Raw genomic sequence first — 24,214 nt, forward strand, 5'->3', positions numbered from 1 at the left:
AATTTTCAGAGGTTTAAATTTTTATTTTTGCTGATGTCATTGTGGCAAAATGACTTTGGAATTCTACCTTGCATTACTCTCTGAAATTTATTATGTTTCTATCCTAGGAGCTTACCATTTTACCCTTAGTTATGTCATAGTTCAAGAGTGTTCACAGCAGCACTGATCAAAAGAGCAAAAACCTGGAAACAACTATACTGTCCAACAGAAGAATGAATAAACAAATTATGATGTACAAGGAAAACAAATAAATCACAGCTATGTAAATAGGATAAATCCTCATAACATGATTTTAAGTTGGGGGAGAGAAATCTGAGGAATAACACACTCAATAAGATTCCATTTTTTATAAAGATCTACAACATATGGTTAACACTATTAAAGGGAAAGGAATAATTTAAAAATTACAACAGATTAATAATTACTCCTGGGTCAAAAGATAGGAATGAGATAAGTACTGAAAGAACTTTAATAGTGTTAGCACAGTACTATTTCTTTAGTTGGATGAAGGGCTCACATCCAACCATATTATTATGATTTGTAAGTTATTAATGTAACTCATTTTTTTGTCTGTATTAAATGTTTTAGAGTAATAAAAAGGAAAGAATCTAGACTATTTAAAAAAGATAGCTTTAACCCCTTTTTTCTTACATATTTGTGCTACCTCTACAAGAAATTCCTTATAAAGTATTGAAAGAGAAGAGAGGATTGTGACACTTACAGGCTTTGCCATTTATTAAACTGTGTGCAGGATCGTAAAAAGTTACTTGATGTCTCTGAGCTGCTATCCTATTGGTGGTACTTACTCTTGGTGGACGTTGTGAGAATAATGACAAATTACATGTAAACTGCCCAACCTATAGTAGATACTTAATGAATGGCAGGTATTATTAGCAACATGGTATCACAATATCCATTCAAACAGTAAAGAAATCCATACATTTTTCAGATAATCAGGTGGGAATTTTCTTGACAAAAATTTCCAGATAACTAAAGCAATTTTTACTTTTTTATGAAATTACAGCATTGCCAAAATAGCATCAAAGGGCATTCTTACAGTAAAACTGGATAACTGTTGAATCATTTTTTTCCAGATATATTGAGGCATAACTGACAAATAAAAATTATATACTTTAAGGTGTACAACATGATATTTGGCACCATTTTTTGAACGAAATATTGAATATTTATAACTTGAAAAATGCTCATCTTTTAAAGATATTTCTATTTCTAGACATACTTCCTTAAATGACCTTTAGAACAATAAAACCATTTTGAGATAACTATTCTTCCAATTATAGTTTCCAATACAACAAACATGTCAGCATTTCCAAAATATTTATGTTCCCTAGTTCTAGATTCTGAGAAATAGCCAACTTGGGTATTTGTAGGTTTGAGAAATTTCCACTTGCATGGGTTTTTTAAAGTATCTTATTAAAAACCTGGAAAACTTGGAAGTCCCCATAATTTCCACTGAACTCCACTGAGCATGTCCATGCTGTGCAAAAAATACACCCACTTACTGCTGTAGTTTGCTGCACACGCTCAGTTTAAGCATCAACATGAGACCCACTCCCTGTGCCTGGATTATACCTCTAATTCCTTTAGCCCATTAGTATCTGCAGGTGAAGAAAGGACAGAACCTGTCAAAAGTTAGGGGAACAATCATGATCAAGCTCAATATCAAGGAAAAATTCCAGGTAATGAAATTTGCCTTTGGCATTTTCCTTGTTTGGGCGCCCTTCTTATCTCCTAGGTCCCCATCCCCTATGAGTTTGGTGACCTCCCTCCAGTTATCTCGAACCTCTCAGTTCAGCACCCCATCCAGGCCCACCCTATTTGAAATAAATCTCTTAATTCTTCTCTGATTTCCAAGCAAAATGAGTGCAGACTCACAAAATGCAGTCTTTCAATATGTCAATGTTGTTTCAAGTTATAGATTTACTGGGAGAAAGAGGTAGAACATGTGACAACTGAATGCAGATGCAGAAAATGATCAACAAAACACTAAACTTTTCTTTGTTCACATCTCTTATCAGAGGGTAACTTACCAGTGTCCTCAAATAAGCTTCCCTATTTTCTTCCTAGATCTGAATGAAGTGACTCCACAGCCATGAGTGTTAATGCTTCTGGCCAGCAGGTGTACCTGCCCAGTCATACTGGAGTCTGGAACAGGTAGACACTGCGTAACATTTTTGGTTAGCTAGAGGTCCCTGAACATGGCTACCTACTGCAATTCTTGGCTATCTACAGTGGTATTCCCATAGGCCTCATCAAATTATTAGCAACAAAAGGATTCAGTCTCTGGTTCTGTCAGCACTAGTCCGTTTGTTATGGTCCTGCCTGTCCTGGACTTTTACTTTGGGCTAACAATCAGAAAGATAAACCAGCTACACTGCCTGGAATATTCAGCAAAGGAAGGTGAAATCAGTTGTGGAATATCTACTATTGGGTAAGTCATGGTGTATATAACTGATAACCAGATCCACGTCTCATTTGCAAATAGCTCAGAATGTCAAAACCAGGTACAACCTTCAACATTATCAATTCTACCCTACTGATTTTGTGGAACGAGATACTGAGGCCTAGAGATATTAAGTGATTTGCCACAAGTGACACAGCATTTAAGTGGCAGAGACTGGATCAATGTTTCTTGATTTTTATGCTGGCTCTTTTTCCCTATTCTTCTCTTTTTAAATCATACTTGCTGATTTCTCAACCAAGGGGAGGAAAAGCATTTGTATGAATCCTTGATCTTAACATAAACAGCCAATGCTAGTTAGTACAGCTGGTGGTCAGCATGTCCATACTACGTATTGTTGACACTCTGTTTGTAGTTGGCTATTTTAAATGACTACCTCCTAAAAAATATAATTAGGTTTTTGTTCAACATTCTTCACACATACATTTGGCAATTCTGCACTCTGTGAGGTTAACAGCAATGATGATTTTGAGTGTAATATGTGGGCATTCTACTTGAGAAGGTTTCAGAATTACTGATTAAACTTCAACAAAATCAAAACAATTAGAAACTGTGAAATGCTAACAATCATTTTTGTTTTTTATTAAGTGGGTCTGTGCCAGCATAATCTTTTAAAAATTATAATATTGTGGCCTGGCTGTTGTCTGTCATTTGAATTCTTTTGAAAGTAAGACTCTCAAATACTTCTTTAAAAATGTCAATTGATTCTAGTGCTACAAGTGACATATTCAAACAAGAAGAATTATTCCTCAAGTGCTACTGGGAGAGAGCCAAAACCGCTCCATAAGGCTGATTCCTTTCTTCTTTTCAATAGCTCGTTATCAAAGGTAAAGACTGAGTATTAAGCACCACATTAATGGCCTAAGAAATCTCCTGAGATGAGCAATTAATATCCTAATGCTGATCATGTCAACTTAACATGAGGTGCATATATATATATATATATATATATATTTTTTTTTTTTTTTAAATATAGCCCACCTTATCATAATGCTATTTCTGTAGGTTTTGACTTAAAGAGTTAGAGCAAAGACTTCTGGGGCAGACAATGCATTGTAAAGTGCACATTCCTACCCTGCATTTTTAATCACAAGTGAAATAGTCAGGTGTAATTGAATAAAAATTCATTAGGCATAAAGAAAAATAATCCTAATTAGATTTTATTTTAGATGAACAAAACTCACAGTGCCTATATTGTTGGTTACAATATATTTCCCCTAAGCCCCACAACTGCTAAAAATACCAAATCAATCACTGCCCAGATTTCATTATGAAGTGTGTGAACCAGTGCATTAAAAAGCTATGTTAGCACCAACAAAGTTTATTGGGGCAACTGCATTCAAGATGCACATGGTATACCTTTAAATAGCACTGTTAAAATACCAAATAAAATGTCAACGTCTGTCAGGTCTCTGGCTTTTATAAATTGTTTAGACTGGGAAACGTTGGGGTTTGGACATTGTTCTTTTCACATGATGTAGAAAAGAAGAGACCGTAGAAAGAAAAGAACAATAAAGCGTAGTTCATTTCTGAAGTTCTTTCATGGAAAAACATACTCTGGATCATTACCCTTCTAGTCAACAATTTCCTTCTTCCTCCCAGTCCTTCCCATCTGATATTTACCTTTCTCCCCACCCCCACCCCCTTCTCTCTGGGTGGTATTCTGAGCTTATACACAGTACTCAGTAATCATATGTTTTATGTCGCTTCAAAAGAGAATCCCAGGAGGGCATGACTGGTATGTATATACTGGGTATTTTTAACCTGGACCATAGCTTTACTCACCATTTCTATGCTCTTAAAAATACACCAGAGTGCCCTAACCGCACAGTTTCCCCAAGGAGAGGAAGGCCCTGGGAGCACGATCAGCTACTACCTACCTACACACTACTTATTATGACACCTTAGTGGCCATCTCTTTGCCCTCTTCCCTCCGCCCCTTTCCTTTTATTACCACACCACACTCCCCACAATTCCCAAACAACAACATCTCTGTTTCAGCGTCTCCTCTGGATTTCCCACACTTAATGCAATCCAGACCTCACCTTCAGCTCTCCTGAGGCCACTTTGGAAGCCAGCTCGATGACACAGCCAACAGCCATGCGTGCAGCACCGGACGAGTGCAGCTCATTCCAAATGGTGTCACTGTCCACCTGAGCAAACAGTGAGCGGAGCCCGCAGAAGAGAGAGGGAGAGAAGGAGAAGGAGTAGATGAAAGAGGGAGGGGGGAGGAAGGTTCAGGAGAGGGGAGAGAGAGAGAAAGCAAATTTGTGAGGAAGGGCTGGCACAGTAACAGCCTATGTACAATAACATTAGTCTTCCGTCTTGGCCAGCTGAAAAGGCCTTCTGCGCACGGCTTTGCTTATACTTTTTCTCTACACTGACTTCTCCAGTGGAAACACATTCCTGCCATGCCTCACTGCCGTTCCCTGTTTAGATTTCTCATTACAAACAGCATTACATAGGCCAGATCTGGCGTAGCTACAGGCTTGCTAGAAACCAGGCCCCAGTAGTAGATAGAGTGAAAGCTAAGAGCACTTAGCTATACATAAAAATCGGATTTGCAAGTGCTAGAGGGGGAAAATTCAAATACCTTTCTGGCTGCAGGTTTACGGGGAGCCAAAAACAATTATTCGGCAGGTAGCAGTAGCAGTCAGTGAGGAGGAAGGAGCAACCGCAGTTCAGGTTCTCCAACTAAATGGAGGGAGTGTGTGGTCCTCACACTTAAAATATTCTCAACACTCAACTGCAAGGAGAGATTTGACTTTCAAAGTAGAAGCTTAACATTTAGTACAGTTTGGCAGCTAGTCTTAGTGCAAACTAGTATTATTAAAATTAGATAGGCCATTAAAATATATGGCTGCTCCTATACTAGAGAACATTATTATCAAAACAAAGCATGAACCAATATTTTGGATTTACCTTTATAAAATGCTGTTTACTCTTTTTTGTGGACGCATTAAGAGAACATTTACAACAAGGACAAGAAAAGTGCAAGAGTAGTGGTTTATAATTGTCATATATGTTACATATTTTTAATGTATAAATATGTCATAATATAAAAAAATAACAGTATCAAGCTGTAGAAGTCTCTTATTTTAGGACACAGTTGGAGCACTGGGAAATGCAATAAAGAAACTTGTGACTGTGCAAATATCAAGACTTCTCAAATGGCTCAAAGAAGGGAACTCTGACACAAAATACAGAATTTTTTTAAAAAGAAGAACTAAATTGAAGAGGCCTAATGACAGGGAACAAACACAATAAATAATAACTCATTCACAATGCACTAAGCAGTTTCCTAAGCATTTTCACATGCTTTTTCTCATGACAGTCTTAACAACTTAAATTCTGTTAAGAACAATGAGTAAATACATAATAAATGGGAACACTAAATAAATAAATAGAATATTAAGATTCTCTCAACAACAGCAAAGTGGTAAAGAGAGAAGATTCTGGAATTAAACTGTCCAGGTGAAATTATGACTTCAACACTAAAAGGTGAATGACAATGGGCAATCAATTAATTAACAACTCTGTGCTTTCTCTTACCAATGAAATAGCAGCTTTTTAAAGTGCCATCTGCATATGAGGTTGGGGAGGATTAAATGAGTACGTGATATGCAACTGTTAGCTACTACTATTTCAGCTATTACACTCATTTTTGTAATGCCTAACACATAGTTGAGGCCTAATAAGTGGTTATTGAACGAACATACTGTGGCTTAGAGAGGCTACCCAGCAGGTCTGAGGACCCTCACACAGAGCTCTGACCCTGACAACACATGCCTTTCTACCATACTCCTGAAATATCACTTACTTTCTAAGAACATTCAGCCCATGTCATAGTCAACACCATCATAGTCAACACTATCAACTAAAAAGTAAAGGAATCATCAAATGAACCTTAGAACCTAATCATTTACCCTCTAAATTGAGAGTTTTATTTTTTTACTAAACCACTGTAAGTAAGTAGTTATTTGAGCTTCATGAGGATACAGCCTTCAGGAAAATGGTTGTTCAAGCTAAAAAATAAAAAACATTTACATTGTGTTGGATACCTTTAAACCAATTTTCAACCATTACATAGCTACAGGTGCCATAGAAAGTCCTCATTCTTCAGATTTAAAATTATTGGGGGTGCAAGCAAACATAAAACAAATCAATAAACCCCAAAAGAAAACTAGAAGCTGGTTCTTTGAGAAGAAAAACAAAATTGATAAACCGTTAGACAGACTCATCAAGAAAAGAAGGGAGAGAACTCAAATCAGTAAAATTAGAAATGCAAACGGAGAAGTTACAACTGACATCACAGAAATACAAAGCATCATAAGGCACTACTACAAACAACTATACACCAATAAAATGGACAACCTAGAAGAAACGCACAAATTCTTAGAAAGGTACAACCTTCCAAGACTGAACCAGGAAGAAATAGACAATATGAAAAGACCAATCACGAGTACTGAAATTGAAACTATGATTTTAAAACTTCCAATAAACAGAAGTCCAGAACCAGATGACTTCACAGGAGAAGTCTATCAAACATTTAGAGAAGAGTTAACACCTATCCTCCTGACACTCTTCCAAAAAAACTGCAGAGGAAAGAACACTGCCAACCTCATTCTACGAGGCCACCATCACCTGGATACCAAAACCATACAAAGATATCATAAAAAAAAAAACTACAGGCCAATATCACTGATGAACATAGATGTAAAAATCCTCAACAAATTACTAGCGAACAGAATCCAACAACACATTAAAAGGATAATAAACCACGATCAAGTGGGATTTATCGCAGGGATACAAGGATTCTTCCATATATGCAAATCAATCAATGTGATACACCACATTAACAAACTGAAGAATAAAAACAATATGGTCATCTCAACAGACGCAAAAAAAGCTTTTGACAAAATTCAACACCCATTTATGATAAAAACTCTCCAGAAAGTGGGATTAGGGGGAACCTACCTCAACATAATAAAGGCCATATACAACAAACCCACAGCAAATAACATTCTCAATAGTGAAAAACTGAAAGCATTTCCTCTAAGACCAGGAATAAGACAAGGATATCCACTCTCACCACTATTATTCAACATAGATTTGGAAGTCCTAGCTATGGCACAGAGAAGAAGAAGAAATAAAAGGAATCCAAATTGGAAAAGAAGACGTAAAACTGTCACTGTTTGCAGATGACATGATACTATACATAGAAAATCCTAAAGATGTTACCAGAAAACTACTAGAGCTCATCAATGAATCTGGTAAAGTTGCAGGATACAAAATTAATACACAAAAATCTCTTGCATTCCTACACACTAACAATGAAAGATCAGAAAGAGAAAACAAGGAAACAATCCCAGTTACCATTACATCAAAGAGAATAAAATACCTAGGAATAAACCTATCTAAGGAGAAAGAAGACCTGTACTCAGTAAACTATAAGACACTGATGAAAGAAATAAAAGATGACACAGATAGATGGAAAGATATACCATATTCTTGGATTGGAAGAATCAATATTGTCAAAATGACTAAACTACTCAAAGCAATCTACACGTTCAATGTAATCCCTATCAAATTACCAATGGCATTTTCCCCAGAATTGGAACAAAAAATTTTACAATTTGTATGGAAACACAAAAGACCCCAAATAGCCAAAGCAATCTTGAGAAAGAAAAATGGAGCTGGAGGCATCAGGCTCCCTGACTTCAGGCTATACTACAAAGCTATGGTCATCAAAACTGTTTGGTACTGGCACAAAACAGAAATATAGATCAGTGGAACAGGATAGAAAGCCCAGGGATAAACCCACACACCTATGGTAACCTAATCTATGACTAAGGAGGCAAGACTATACAATAGAGAAAAGACAATCTCTTCAGTAAGTGGTGCTGGGAAAACTGGACAGTGACATGTAAAAGAATGAAATAAGAACACTCCCTAACACCATATAAAAAAAAACTCAAAATGGATTAATGACCTAAATGTAAGGCCAGACACTATAATACTCCTAGAGGAAAACATAGGCAGAACAGTGTTTCACATAAATTTCAGCAAGATCTTTTTTGATCCACCCCCAGAAGTAATGAAAATAAAAATAAACAAATGGGATCTAAAAACTTACAAACTTTTGCACAGCAAAGTAAACCATAAACAAAACAAAAAGATAGTCCTCAGAATGGAAGAAAATATTTGCAAATGAAGTGACGGACAAGGGATTAATCTCCAAAATATACAAACAGCTCATGCAGCTCAATATCAAAAAAAAAAACAACAACAAACAACCCAATCAAAAAAATGGGTGTAAGGTCTAAATAGACATTTCTCCAAAGAAGACAGACAGATGGCCAAGAGGCAAATAAAATGATGCTCAACATCACTAATTATTAGAGAAATGCAAATCAAAACTGCAGTGAGGTATCACCTCACACCGGTCAGAAAAAGAAATAAAAGGAATCCAAATTGGAGAAAAAGAAGTAAAGCTGTCACTGTTTGCAGATGACATGATACTATACATAGAGAATCCTAAAGATGCTAGCAGAAAACTACTAGAGCTAATCAATGAATATGGTAAAGTAGAAGGATACAAAATTCATGCACAGAAATCTCTTGCATTCCTACACACTAATGATGAAAAATCTGAAAGAGAAATTAAGGAAACACTCCCATTTACCACTGCAACAAAAAGAATAAAATACCTAGGAATAAACCTACCTAAGAAGACAAAAGACCTGTATGCAGAAAACTATAAGACACTGATGAAAGAAATTAAGGATGATACAAACGGAGAGATATACCATGTTTTTGGATCGGAAGAATCAACACTGTGAAAATGACTATACTACCCAAAGCAATCTACAGATTCAGTGTATTCCCTATCAAACTACCAATGGCATTTTTCACAGAACTAGAACAAAAAATTTCACAATTTGTATGGAAACACAAAAGACCCCAAATAGCCAAAGCAATCTTGAGAAAGAAAAACGGAGCTAGAGGAATCAGGCTCCCGGACTTCAGACGATACTACAAAGCTACAGTAATCAAGACAGTATGGTACTGGCACAAAAACAGAAATAGAGATCAATGGAACAGGATAGAAATAAACCCAGAGATAAACCCATGCACATATGGTCACATTATCTTTGATAAAGGAGGCAAGAATATACAGTGGAGAAAAGACAGCCTCTTCAATAAGTGGTGCCGGGAAAACTGGACAGCTACATGTAAAAGAATGAAATTACAACACTCCCTAACACCATACACTAAAAAAACCTCAAAATGAATTAAAGACCTAAATGTAAGGCCAGACACCATAAAACTCTTAGAGGAAAACACAGGCAGAACACTTAGCAAGAAGATCCTTTTTGACCCACTCCTAGAGAAATTGAAATAAAAACAAAAATAAACAAATGGGACCTAATGAAACTTAAAAGCTTTTGCACAGCAAAGGAAAACATAAAGAAGATGAAAGAAACCCCTCAGAATGGGAGAAAATATTTGCAAATGAAGCAACTGACAAGGGATTAATCTCCAAAATTAACAAGCAGCTCATGCAGCTGAATATCAAAAAAAACCAAACAACCCAATCCAAAAATGGGCAGAAGACCTAAATAGACATTTCTCCAAAGAAGATATACTGATTGCCAAAAAACACATGAAAGGATGCTCAACATCACTAATCATTAGAGAAATGGAAATCAAAACCACAATTAGGTATCACTTGACACCAGTCAGAATGAGCATCATCAAAAATCTACAAACAATAAATGCTGGAGAGGGTGTGGAGAAAAGGGAACCCTCTTGCACTGTTGGTGGGAATGTAAACTGATACAGCCACTATGGAGAACAGTATGGAGGTTCCTTAAAAAACTAAAAATAGAACTACCATACGACCCAGCAGTCCCACCACTGGGCATATACCCTGAGAAAACCGTAATTCAAAAAGAGTCATGTACCACAATGTTCATTGCAGCTCTATTTACAATAGCCAGGACATGGAAGCAACCTAAGTGTCCATCAACAGAGGAATGGATAAAGAAGATGTGGCACATATATAGAATGGAATATTACTCAGCCATAAAAAGAAACGAAATTGAGTTATTTGTGGTGAGGCGGATGGACCTAGAGTCTGTCATATAGAGTGAAGTAAGTCAGAAAGAGAAAAACAAATACCGTATGCTAACACATATATATGGAATCTAAAAAAAAAGAAAATGGTTCTGAAGAACCTAGGGGCAGGAGAGAAATAAAGACGAAGACGTAGAGAATGGACTTGAGGACAGGGGGAGGGGGAAGCGGAAGGTGGGAAGAAGTGAGAGAGTGGCATGGACATATATACACTACCAAATGTAAAACAGATAGCTAGTGGGAAGCAGCCGCATAGCACAGGGAGATCAGCTCAGTGCTTTGTGATGACCTAGAGGGGTGGGATGGGGAAGGTGGGAGGGAGGCTCAAGAGGGAAGGGATATATGTATACATACAGGTGATTCACTTTGTTGTACAGCAGAAACTAACACAACATTGTAAAGCAATTATACTCCAATAAAGATGTAAAAAAAAAAAAATAAGGATATGGTTATTGATTAGTGCCAGGCACAGAGATGCTCAATGGATGCTTGAAGTTTTGACCACATCCAAAATTTAGGCTTATCCCTAAACAGGTTCTATTTAGGAATCTATGGGATTTATCATTCATTTATTTGCTTGCATTTAAACATAAAAAACATTTCTCTAAATACTACTTTAACCTATATTTTATGTACATTTAACTTATAACTAAGTGGTAATAGTGGTAAGTTTTGTAGATATAACCTATTCATAAATGAGTAATTGTATTTAATTCTGAATGTATGAACAAGGTTTTCTTAGCTTGAGCTGCCACAACAAAATACATACACTGGGTGGCTTAAACAACAGAAATTTATTTCTTACAGTTCTGGAGGCTAGAAATCCAAGACAAAGGTGCCAGCCAATCTAATGTCTGGTTTATTTCTCTTCCAAGCTTGCAGATGGTTGCCTTCTCACTATGCCCTGACATGGCTTTTCCTCAGTGAGTGCACATGGAGAGAGCCTGATCTCTCTCTTCTTCTTCTTAGGATGCCACCAACCCTACTGAATTAGAACCCCACCGTTATGACCTCATTTAACCTTAATTGCCTCCTAAAAACCCTATCAAATTCAATCACATAAGGGTTAGGGCTTCAACATATTCATTTTGGGGGAACACAATTCAGCCTATAGCAAGGTTACATCCCCAAAGCTTGTTTATAAGTCAATTTATAAGCATATTTCCCTAAAAGGTTGTGTTCCAAATCGTGTTTCAGGGACATCAGCTGCCAAAATTAGCTACCAAAACCTATCCACATGTATTAGGCATATTATAGTCTAATAAGAGTTCCAATGGTAAAAAAGGATGCATGACCCATGAACTCTCCCTACATAATCCCTGCCATTAGAAGAGATGTCCAAATCCACTTCCGGCCATTCTCAATGGCAAAAAGTTATTTCTTCTCCCCCTATGTCCCTCTTATTGGTTGGAGAGATTGCCAAAAACCTTTCCCTATATTTGTGATAGTGTGAAGAAGATCTCCTTCATACGAGAGCTGATTTCAACTGTGCAAGACTTCCTGACAGTAGGAAAAAACTCTAGGTAAGAAAGGATGGTTGACTCCATCAAATGATGGTGGTTCCTGGCATGGAATGGGATATTGAGTGGCTGGACAGGAAAGGAAAAGAACAAGAAAAACTCACCTCAGGTGGATATACATAAACAGGATTAAGGAGCTGAGCTGGCAATACAATAATGGTGGAAGTAGAGACCAGAAGCGCTTAGAACTGTAAGAAGACAGGTGCTCTAGCATTTGGAAGTTGAAGGTAGAGCTATCAGAAAAGTGGCATAGAGTTGGCTCTGGACACATAAAATAATGTAAATTATAATAGATTAGGCCAGCAACAGGGAAAGAAATGGCAGTGGAGCAGAAAGCAATCCTGCTGACCACACTAGCTGGTTACTAAGATCTTGCTAAAGTTCTTAAGGGATGCAAGGCAAATTTTTAAAGCCAGAACTATTATAATCCGAAAAAAATCAATGTGTTTTATCTTTGTTTTTTCCATGCACCACATTTACTTCCCCTTGGTCTGCCCACCAATTCATTCTTCTGCCTGACGTGTGTGTGTGTGCGTGTACAAATACACACATACACACACGTACATGTGCATTATTTTTTTTAATTAAATTTTTTTTATACAGCAGGTTCTTAGTATCTCTTTTATACATATTACATGTGCATTATTATGGGGCAGTGGTACATGAGATCAAAGGGAGATTAGGATTGATATAAAAGAAATATAAAGAAATTGACGTTCAAAACAAAGATTTTTCACAAATACACATAAAAATCCAGATTTGGTGGTAAAAGAAGATTTTTTTTCCCAAACTCCTTTACATATTAAAAACTAAGCTTGGTGCTCTCGGATTATAATCCTATGTTAGCGATAGCATCAAGACAATGCTATCACCGCTTCTCTGAATGATAGTTCAGAGAAGAGACTCTTTCTACCTGTGACACCCAGGCAGAGGGCTTGCTGACCTAGGCTATAGATAGGATATGATGACAGGAAGAAAAAGCTGGAAGCCATCCTTTATGGTGATGAGATATTGGAGAAAGGCAAACTGAAGAGTTGTGACAGAAGCAGGGGAGGTAAAGAATGATAAGTGAGCACATCTCAGAGAGAGGAAAATGTGTTAGGTAAATTGACAAGATAATAAGCAAATCTTTGGTGTCATTTACACTTAGGAGTTTTGTAGTCCATGTCTATACCAAAGTGTGGGCACCACATTAAAAAGGCTAAGGAGTAGTGTGAAAAGTAAATGGAAGTTCAGACTGAAGCATTCCTAAGATGCTCTTGGGTCCTGTGTGGTAGGAATGGAAGTCTCAAGTTCCCATAGTCTTCCAAGTGTATGCTATGGGAGAGCCCCTGAAACAGAGTAACTATGGACGGAGTCAAATGAAGTCCACAGCAGAAGCTCAGGAAGATCCCAGCACAGGGAGCGCCGAGGTGAGGCTGTTGGAGCCTGCAAACCCCGCCAAGCTCCATTTCGCAGTGAAATCAGAAACCAGGAGAAATTCAGCTGCTGACATCAGTTTTAAATGCTGGGAAATCAGCAACAATCAGGTAGATTAAGGAGGTTGCCATGGAAACCTGAATATCCAGAGGACAGTGAGTATCCAAGGACCCCATCAGGTCTGTCTCTCTCTCCCTCAGACACCCAAATGCCACCTTGAGAGAGGAAGCTGAGAGACAGTGCAATTACCTAAAGAGACTGCGTCTAATAATAAGTTGATCATGAAGAGACAGAATTTTAAAACTGAAAGGAGGCTATTCAAACTCAAAGAGACTGATATATTACTAATTGTAGAGAAGATCAGCATAATTAGGAGAAAAAAGAAAGAGCCTATTTATCACATATATGAGTAAGCACGGATCATTCTGTGTCCCATTTTCAAGGTCAGGAATGTACTCTGTTGGATGACAGGGAAAGAGTCTAGCCAGGATCCTGGGCAGAATTCTCCAAGGATATGCTGCACACATGGCTGGTGGTGTATAATAGTATTTTAGAATTAACGTAGCAATATGCAACGTATTGCCCCCCTCAGAATTCACCTGGAATGTGCACCAAGCTTTTCCTCATGTACTATTCTAAAAAAAAATATGCTTTCAACTTTCAAATATTTCTGACAATGTAACTAGTGCACAAAACATGAAGGCAGCTTTAGTAGTCTGCTGAGTAACTGTCCACAGAGGTCTTATTTTACTGCCAGAATTAAAATCTTTCAGTCTGGAAACAGTTCCCCAAAAGTTCAAATCACTTTATAAATATGTAGGAGGGTCTGGACCTAACATGTGTCCAAAACTGAGGTTCAGAAACATTAGCTGAAGGTGTCCCACAAAAAAAGTCTTTCTATGTGAGAAACTGAGCAAATGTGGGGCGATAAGGTGGTAATATGCTTTAGGGTAGAGAATCATACAAGCTTGGCCCATAAGGAAGATTAGTTAAAAGAGGAAGAGACACAATTCTGAAGACAGTACAGAATCCGGCACTGAGATCCTCCTACCCCTTACTCCCAGCCACTCACGTCTATTTAGCAGGGTAGAAAAGGGTAAAGTGACAGAGAAAGCTGTAAGGAAAAACTGAAATAGGCAATACATTTTAAATTCTGTAAAAAAAAAAATGAGATTGAAGTAAAACACTTTGGTATCAACTTGGAAAATTATAATGTTAAAAGAGGGTAATAGACACATTCTCCACTTCATTATGGACCTCAAAAAATCCAGAGCAACTAGCAATGTGAAAACCTCGGAATAATCAGCAGAGGCCAACAGACCTCACTGATTAAAACAAAAAAGAAAGAAAGAAAAGAAAAGAACATGATATGGGGGGAAAATCAGCAATTCAGAAGTAGACAGTGATTATTCATATTAGCCATTTCTGAAGCTCCTAAAATAATTAGGAAGGTGCTCTCTCTAAGGAGACACATAGGAAGTGTAGTAGGAGGGAGAGTAAGGGCCAAAAAAAGCACTAGTTACACACCTCTTTATAAAAATGTAGCCACTAGATAACACTATACACATCTGACAGAAGAACATCATGTTGTAATCTGTCTCAGTAGTAGTGAAAAAGGATGAGGGGTGATAAGAAGGACTGCTGACTCAAACATGACTTATAGAACAGGAATGGTAGAAATGTGATCTCATTCACTTGAAGTCAAAGCAGAACGCAATTCAGGAAATATACAGAGAAAGCGATAGAAAACTAATATGGACATTTCACGTTTTCAGTTTTATTATTCGTATTTATTCCCTTACTCTACAAAGTTCTGGTCTTTATTATTTATAAATAATAATGACAACAATAATAAGAGTTGCCATCTCATAGAGTACTTATTAAGATCTAGCCACCGCGAAAAGCTCTTTGCCTGTATTAACTCATACAATCCTCACAACAACTACTGACATAGATGCTATTATTAAGCAGTTTTGTATATGAAATTCAGAGAGGTTATTCAGCTAGTAATTAGTGGAGCAGGAATGAGAAGCCAGAAAAAAAGATAAGCTCTTAACTCATATTGATTTTTATGCTAGTCAAATCAAAATCTAAAAACTAAATAAATAATAAGTTTAAAAAAAACAGATATCATATTTGTAGAATTAAAGATTTTCCTAATGAAGTAAATCAGCTAAGACCTACATGAATGTTATATCTTTAAAGGTACTGAACTTCTATCATGTAAAGTTGCTAAAATATTCAAGAAATTTAAATACCCCAAGTTGTATTTGGAATAGCTGGGCTTTTCCTGAGTGTTGTGATTTGCTCGCCATTTTTCTGAAGCAGTGTCCCAATGGGGATGGTTTTGCCCCCCATGGGCCATTTGGTGGTTTCTGGAGACATTTTTGGTTGTCAAAAATGAGGGGGCAGGTGTGCGTCTGGCGTCTGTTGGGTAGAAATCAGGAATTCCGCTAAACATCTTACAGTGCAACAGGACAGTACAACAAAGAATTATCTGGCCAAAATGTCAATAATGCCAAAGTTGAGAAATCCTGCCCTAGAAACATTGAGAACCTTATAAACAACAGTGCTGTTTTCTTCATATTGGCTTCTAGAAATCTCAAAGCCAAATCTGTGGTCCTTCTCTAGTAAAAGCAGTAGATACCATAGTGCACACTTTATATGCTAACCTCATTCCTGGTTCATGGTATTTTCACCTTTGAATGATTACCACACCTACTTTAAAACACACACACACACACACACACACACACACACAGAGTTCATGTTTGTTTGTTTTAAAAGCTGCTTCAAATCTTTTATGAAATATGGCAGGAATAAAAGGAAAAGAAAGGAAGGGAGGAAGGAAGGAGGGATGGAGGGAGGAAGGGAAGGAAGAAAGGACATGCAAAATGAGAAAGCAGAGACAAAGCTCAGAGACAACAGAGAAGGATAGGTGAGAGAGGGAACAGGGAGGTAAACACTTTATATTCTCACTGTTACTTTCTAAAGTTGTGCTTTGTCTCTTGCTTTTTTATTTGGAATACAACCAAGAATAATTTTTATCAATGTTATCCTTTTCCTGAGTTTACCCAAATAATTCTGTCCACCGAATAGAATCAACACCAATATAAACTTATTTTTAAGGATTGTTCTGCTCTTTTCAGTTTCTTAAGTTTCACAAATGTTAGTTACAGAGCCAGTAAAAACTTTTCACAGTTCTTCCCATTCTTTTGCTCCAATTTCAACTTATCTTTCCTTAATATATCAAAGAAAGCGACTGCAATTTCTTTAAAGATTTCAAAAAGTAAATAATTATACAATATCAGTGGCAAAATAAAACATCAAGGGATATCATGTGATTATTGGCATCTATACCAAAAATAAGAAAGGGAGGGAGGGAGGGAGGGAGGAAGGAAGGGAAAGAAAGGGACAATTTCTACTTGTTAAAAGCCAGATCCTTGATGAATGGTTGTTCATAAGGATGCTGGGTTTGTCCCTGCACATATGGCAGGATGGGAGTACACAGATAGCCTGAGGCCTTTGAGAGACCATGATTCATTTTGTTGAGTACACATATGGAAGCGCTGTTTCCGAGTATATCCACCCTTCCAAATGTTCACTTCCTTTGGAACAGATTCTGAGCATCTGAGAACTAGGTATAACATTTCAAAAACCACTGTTTTCACAGTTTCTTTATGTCACTATTAATTAGAAACGTGAATTAAAATGACCAAAAATCCACGGTTAGGATTTTCCAAGAAATGAAGATGTTTCCTGAGTGCCCTGCCTTATTCAGAAGTCTCTGGGCTTCTGCAAACCTTTTGGATAAGCACCTAATGGCTTTCAGTTTTTTCCTTTTCTTTTTTTTTTTTTATTGTTTGCTCTGAGAATGGCCATATAAAAATGGACATAAAAATAAAAGTGACACATGGTTCACCAAATAATCAGAGTCCCAAGTAAGTGAATTATCCATAGATAGATCTGTCACTGGATAATATACACTGTCATGTAATTTATGATTTTAAAAATAGCAATAACAGCAGCAATTTTTTTTCCCTAAAATACTTTCTCAGATCTGCAGCATGTATAATTTAAATATTAACTAGGGTATAAAGAATTTTCTTGGTGTTAAAGGGATTGATGACCAATATATAGATAAGTCGAGTCCATAAACAGGGACAAAGTACCAAAAATGAGCCTGGAGAAACTTGCATATAGAAGTGATGCAGAGTAGGACTAAAGCAGTAGCTATATATTCTAATGACTCCAAGGGCCAGACTGGTAATGTAGACATAACATAATATAAGGTAAATGGGGAAAGGGTGGGAGGGTCAGGTACAATTTTTCAATCTTAAATATTGACAAGAATTCACTTAAAAAAATTCACAGCCAGGCCAAAAGAAACCTATTAGTGTGCTGAATTTGGCTACTGGGCTGCCAGTACATAACTCCTGCTGTCCAGGGTGACTTATGTTTTACACAGTTTGAAATTTCTAAGGCAGAAAAGGCAAAAATGTATCTCCAAGGAACTAGCTGGGTTATTTCTTGTGCACAAAGATCATGGCCTAACTCAAGGAGATTTCTGAGGGTGGGGCAGTTGGAGAGTATACGACACCTGGTGTGTTTATAAAGGACTCTCGCCTCTGCCTGACAAAAAGACTAGAGTTCGGATGCTCAGGTTAACACTTGAAGTAAATGTTCAAAATGTTCACAGCACTACGGAAGAGTTTTATTGCACTATTAAATTTTATTATTTGAGCAATGTTTCATGGTGAAAGTTATCTATAATTCAGCAATGATTTTAAATTAATTTCAAGCATGTTAATTGCAGCAATACCTACATGCATTTGTAAATGTAGCCCCATACTTTTGACACATAATATTTATTCAGTCCATGGACAATGTTGGGTGTGTATATGAATTCACAGGCTTCTTGTAATAAATAACTCATGGCCCTTCAGCAGTTTGTGAACACAAGTTAAGAACAAATGGTTTAAATTTAATCTGTTGTTTAGAATAAAGAAAGCTACAAAAAATGATACACCCAACCTAAAATTAATAAAAAGAAAAATGCTGATAAATATTAATTTGGGAGGTATTTGAGAGCTGAGGTCACAAGACAATCAAGTAACCTCCATTGTCTGACTCAGGTATAACTGGATTCTTGGAAGGAGGAAAGAGAGAGAAAATGAGACAGAAGAAATCCTGAAGGGATAGTGACTGAGAATTTCTCAACAATAATGAAACCACAGATCCAAAAAATTCAAAGCATAACTAGAAAAAAAAAAAAACACCAGAAAATCAATTACACAAACAAAAAAAAAACATACTTAGACACATCACAAACTGTTAAAAACTCAACAAAAAAATCTTAAAGGCAGCCAGGGAAAATAAACACATTATATAAACTTGAACAAAGATAGGAATTATAACAGATTTCTTAGCAGAAAGTATTTAAGATAGAAGACAATGGAATGACATCAAAGATTTCAAACAAAAAAATGTCAACCCAGAATTCTATACTAGCAAAAATATCTTTAAAAAATATCTTTAAAAGATAAAATAAGCTTTTTCATAAAAATAACAGCTGAGGTACTGTACTGCCATCAGACCTCAGTTACAAAAAATGGTAAAGGAAATCATTTAGGAAAAACAGTATAACACCAGATGGAAACTTAGAATAACACATTATCACAAAGAAATAAGGAGTGCTGAAAGTGATAATAATGAAGGCACATATAAGAGACTTTTATTTTCTTTCCCTTGAAAAAGATAATCGACTATCCCAAGCAAAAATAGTAAAAATTTCTTGTGGAGTTTATGGCACATCTAAAAGTCAAATGTATGACGACAACAAAGGCACATTGAACAGGAGGAGAGGGTTGCAAATAAACTGCTGTAAGATTCTTACATAATACATGAAGTAGTGTGATATTACTTGAAAGCACACTGTGATAAGTGTTAATAAGTGTAAATGCTACTAAAAAAATAAAGAGGTACAACTACTAAGCCAATAGTGGAAATAAAATGAAACAATTAAAAAATATTCAATCCAAAGGAAGGCAGGAAAAGAGAGAAAAAGGAAAAAAAAAAACAAAACAAAAAACCCCAAAAAACAAAAAACAAAAACCAAGATGGAACAAATATAAAACAACTAACACGATGGCAGATTTAAATTCAACCATATCAAGAACGACTGGTCTAGAATACTGCTACTCAAAGTATGGCCCGGGTAACCACAGTGGTCCACAGACTATTCCCAGTCTGCAAGATAAACACAAGCAAGCGTCTAGAAACTTTTGTAGCAATCCATTTAGAACAATTTTATACCTGTTGAATCTAATAAAAAATAACTGAATTTTTTATTTTGCATATTTTTGTATCTCAATTTTAGTAATTCTATTCTAATGCATTTTACAAAAGCATTGCTCTACAACAGGTAGGAAATAAAGCATAAGCAAACAAAAATCTTTCTTCACCATATAATTTGAGAAGTATTGATTTCATAGAGAAAGGAATTTCCTGCCAAATTGTACAAAGAAAGAGCTCTATTTGGGAAAGACAGGAAGAAAGAAAAGCTGAAGCCAGAGGTAAAATTGGGAATGTGTTAGAAGTTTTATTAATAAATTAGCCCTATCAAGAAAAGTTGTCCCAAGAGAGAATGATTACCAATAACTGTCTGAGCATTACACCAGTAGTTTGTACCTAGAGGTTTCCATAACCCCAGGATTTGGAGAAATTGTCAGAATTTATAATAAGCTTTTTTTTTTTCCCTAACATCTTTATTGGAGTATAATTGCTTTACAATGGTGTGTTACTTTCTGCTTTATGACAAAGTGAATCAGCTATACATATACATATATCCCCATATCTCCTCCCTCTTGAGTCTCCCTCCCACCCTCCCTATCCCACTCCTCTAGGTGGACACAAAGCACCGAGCTGATCTCCCTGTGCTATGCGGCTGCATCCCACTAGCTATCTATTTTACCTTTGGTAGTGTATATATGTCCATGCCACTCTCTCACTTTGTCCCAGCTTACCCTTCCCCCACCCCATGTCCTCAAGTCCATTCTCTACATCTGCATCTTTATTCCTGTCCTGCCCCTAAGCTCTTCATAACCTTTTTATTTTTAGATTCTATATATACGTGTTACCATACGGTATTTGTTTTTCTCTTTCTGACTTACTTCACTCTGTATGACAGACTGTAGGTCCATCCACCTCACTACAAATAACTCAATTTCGTTTCCTTTTATGGCTGAGGAATATTCCATTGTATATATGTGCCACATCTTCTTTATCCATTCATCTGTCGATGGACACTTAGGTTGCTTCCATGTCCTGGCTATTGTAAATAGAGCTGCAATGAACATTGTGGTACATGACTCTTTTTGAATTATGGTTTTCTCAGGGTGTATGCTCAGTAGTGGGTTTGCTGGGTCGTATGGTAGTTCTAGTTTTAGTTTTTTAGGGAACCTCCATACTGTTCTCCTTAGTGGCTGTATCAATTTACATTCCCACCAACAGTGCAAGAGAGTTCCCTTTTCTCCACACCCTCTCCAGCATTTATCGTTTGTAGATTTCTGATGATGGCCATTCCAAATGCTGTGAGGTGATACCTCATTGTAGTTTTGATTTCCATTTCCCTAATGATTAGTGATGTTGAGCAGCCTTTCATGTGTTTGTTGGCAATCAGTATATCTTCTTTGGAGAAGTGTCCATTTAGGTCTTCTGCCCATTTTTGGATTGGGTTGTTTGGTTTTTTTGGTATTGAGCTGCATGAGCTGCTTGTAAATTTTGGAGATTAATCCCTTGTCAGTTGCTTCATTTGCAAATATTTTCTCCCATTCTGAGGGTTGTCTTTTCATCTTCTTTATGTTTTCCTTTGTTGTGCAAAAGCTTTGAAGTTTCATTAGTTCCCATTTGTTTATTTTTGTTTTTATTTCAATTTCTCTAGGAGGTGGGTCAAAAAGGATCTTCTTGCGAGTGTTCTGCCTATGTTTTCCTCTAAGAGTTTTATTGTGTCTGGTTTTACATTTAGGTCTTTAATCCATTTTGAGTTTATTATTGTGCACGGTGTTAGGGAGTGTTCTAATTTCATTCTTTTACGTGTAGCTGTCCAGTTTTCCCAGCACCACTTATTGAAGAGGCTGTCTTTTCTCCATTGTATATTCTTGCCTCCTTTATCAAAGATAAGGTGACCATAGGTGCGTGAGTTTATCACTAGGCTTTCTATCCTGTTCCATTGATCTATATTTCTGTTTTTGTGCCAGTACCATACTGTCTTGATTACTGTAGCTTTGTAGTATAGTCTGAAGTCCGGAAGCCTGATTCCTCCAGCTCCGTTTTCCTTTCTCAAGATGTTTTGGCTATTAGGGGTCTTTTGTGTTTCCACACAAATTGTGAAACTTTTTGTTCTAGTTCTGTGAAAAAGACCATTGGTAGTTTGACAGGGAATGCACTGAATCTGTAGATTGCTTTGGGTAGTATAGTCATTTTCACAATGTTGATTCTTCCAGTCCAAGAACATGGTATATCTCTACATCTGTTTGTATCATCCTTAATTTCTTTCATCAGTGTCTTATAGTTTTCTGCATACAGGTCTCTTGTCTCCTTAGGTAGGTTTATTCCTAGGTATTTTATTCTTTTTGTTGCAGTGGTAAATGGGAGTGTTTCCTTAATTTCTCTTTCAGATTTTTCATCATCAGTGTATAGGGATGAAGGAGATTTCTGTGCATTAATTTTGTATCCTGATACTTTACCAAATTCATTGATTAGCTCTAGTAGTTTTCTGGTAGCGTCTTTAGGATTCTCTATGTATAGTATCATGTCATCTGCAAACAGTGGCAGCTTTACTTCTTCTTTTCTGATCTGGATTCCTTTTTTTTCTTTTTCTTCTCTGATTACTGTGGTTAATACTTCCAAAACTATGTTGAATAATAGTGGTGAGAGTGGACATCCTTGTCTTGTTCCTGATCTTAGAGGAAATGGTTTCAGTTTTTCACCATCGAGAACGATGTTGGCTGTGGGTTTCTCATATGCGGCCTTTATTACGTTGAGGTAAGTTCTCTCTGCACCTATTTTCTGGAGGGTTTTTATCATAAATGGGTGATGAATTCTGTCAAAAGCTTTTTCTGTATCTATTGAGATAATCATATAGTTTTTCTCCTTCAGTCTGTTAATATGGTTTATCACATTGATTGATTTGCGTATACTGAAGAATCCTTGCATTCCTGGGAGAAACCCCACTTGATCATGGTGTATGATCCTTTTAATGTGCTGTTGGATTCTCTTTGCTAGTATTTTCTTGAGGATTTTTGCATCTATGTTCATCAGTGATAGTGGCCTGTAGTTTTCTTTTATGACATCTTTGTCTGGTTTTGGTATCAGGGTGATGGTGGCCTTGTAGAATGAGTTTGGGAGTGTTCCTCCCTCTGCTATATTTTGGAAGAGTTTGAGAAGGATAAGTGTTACCTCTTCCCTAAATGTTTGATAGAATTCACCTGTGAAGACATCCGGTCCTGGGCTTTTGTTTGTTGGAAGATTTTTTAATCACAGTCTCAATCTCAGTGCTTGTGATTTGTCTGTTTATATTTTCTATTTCTTCCTGGTTCAGTCTTGGAAGGTTGTGTTTTTCTGAGAATTTGTCCATTTCTTCCAGGTTGTCCATTTTATTGGCATAGAGTTGCTAGTGGTAATCTCTCATGGACCTATGTATTTCTGCAGCGTCAGTTGTTACTTCTCCTTTTTCATTTCTGATTCTATTGATTTGAGTCTTCTCCCTTTTTTCCTTGATGAGTCTGGGTAATGGTCTATCAATTTTGTTTATCTTCTCAAAGAACCAGCTTTTAGTTTTATTGATCTTTGCTACTGTTTCCTTCATTTCTATTTCATTTATTTCTGATGTGATCATTATGATTTGTTTCCTTCTGCTAACTTTGGGGGTTTTTTGTTCTTCTTTCTCTTATTGCTTTAGGTGTAAGGTTAGGTTGTTTATTTGAGATGTTTCTTGTTTCTTGAGGTAGGATTGTATTGCTATACACTTCCCTCTTAGAACTGCTTTTGCTGCATCCCATAGGTTTTGGGTCACTGTGTGTTCACTGTCATTTGTTTCTAGGTATTTTTTGATTTCCTCTTTGATTTCTTCAGTGATCTCTTGGTTATTTAGTAGTGTACTGTTTAGCCTCCACGTGTTTGTATTTTTTAAAGATTTTTTTCCTGTAACTGATATCTAATCTCATAGCACTGTGGTCGGAAAAGATACTTGATATGATTTCAATTTTCTTACATTTACCAAGGTTTGATGTGTGTCCCAAGATATGATCTATCCTGCAGAATGTTCCATGAGCACTTGAGAAGAAAGTGTATTCTGTTGTTTTTGGATGGAATGTCCTATAAATATCAATTAAATCCATCTTCTTTAATGTATCATTTAAAGCTTGTGTTTTCTTATTTATTTCCATTTCGGAAGATCTGTCCATTGGTGAAAGTGGGGTGTTAAAGTCCCCTACTATGATTGTGTTACTGTCGATTTCCCCTTTTATGGCTGTTAGCATTTGCCTTATGTACTGAGGTGCTCCTATGTTGGGTGCATAAATATTTACAATTGCTATATCTTCTTCTTGGATTGATCCCTTGATCATTTATGTAGTGTCCTTCTTTGTTTCTC

The 24,214-nt window shown here is 36.7% G+C and overlaps 1 protein-coding gene across 13 annotated transcripts in view; it reads right to left on the bottom strand.

Annotated features, from left to right (window-relative positions):
- The window catches only part of HDAC9 (histone deacetylase 9), a 1,001,951-nt gene that overhangs the window by 245,923 nt on the left and 731,814 nt on the right, over positions 1-24,214 (bottom strand). For 12 of the 13 annotated variants that reach the window (XM_068550546.1, XM_068550536.1, XM_068550537.1 and 9 more), the window contains one exon: positions 4,528-4,635. The exons of the other annotated variant lie outside the window; for it this stretch is intronic. In XM_068550546.1, the coding sequence (XP_068406647.1) occupies positions 4,528-4,635 (108 nt within the window). The remainder of the gene's footprint in view (positions 1-4,527; positions 4,636-24,214) is intronic. 13 annotated transcript variants of the gene reach the window in all.

This window comes from Eschrichtius robustus, chromosome 8 (genome assembly GCF_028021215.1).
Source record: "Eschrichtius robustus isolate mEscRob2 chromosome 8, mEscRob2.pri, whole genome shotgun sequence".
NCBI lineage: Eukaryota > Metazoa > Chordata > Mammalia > Artiodactyla > Eschrichtiidae > Eschrichtius > Eschrichtius robustus.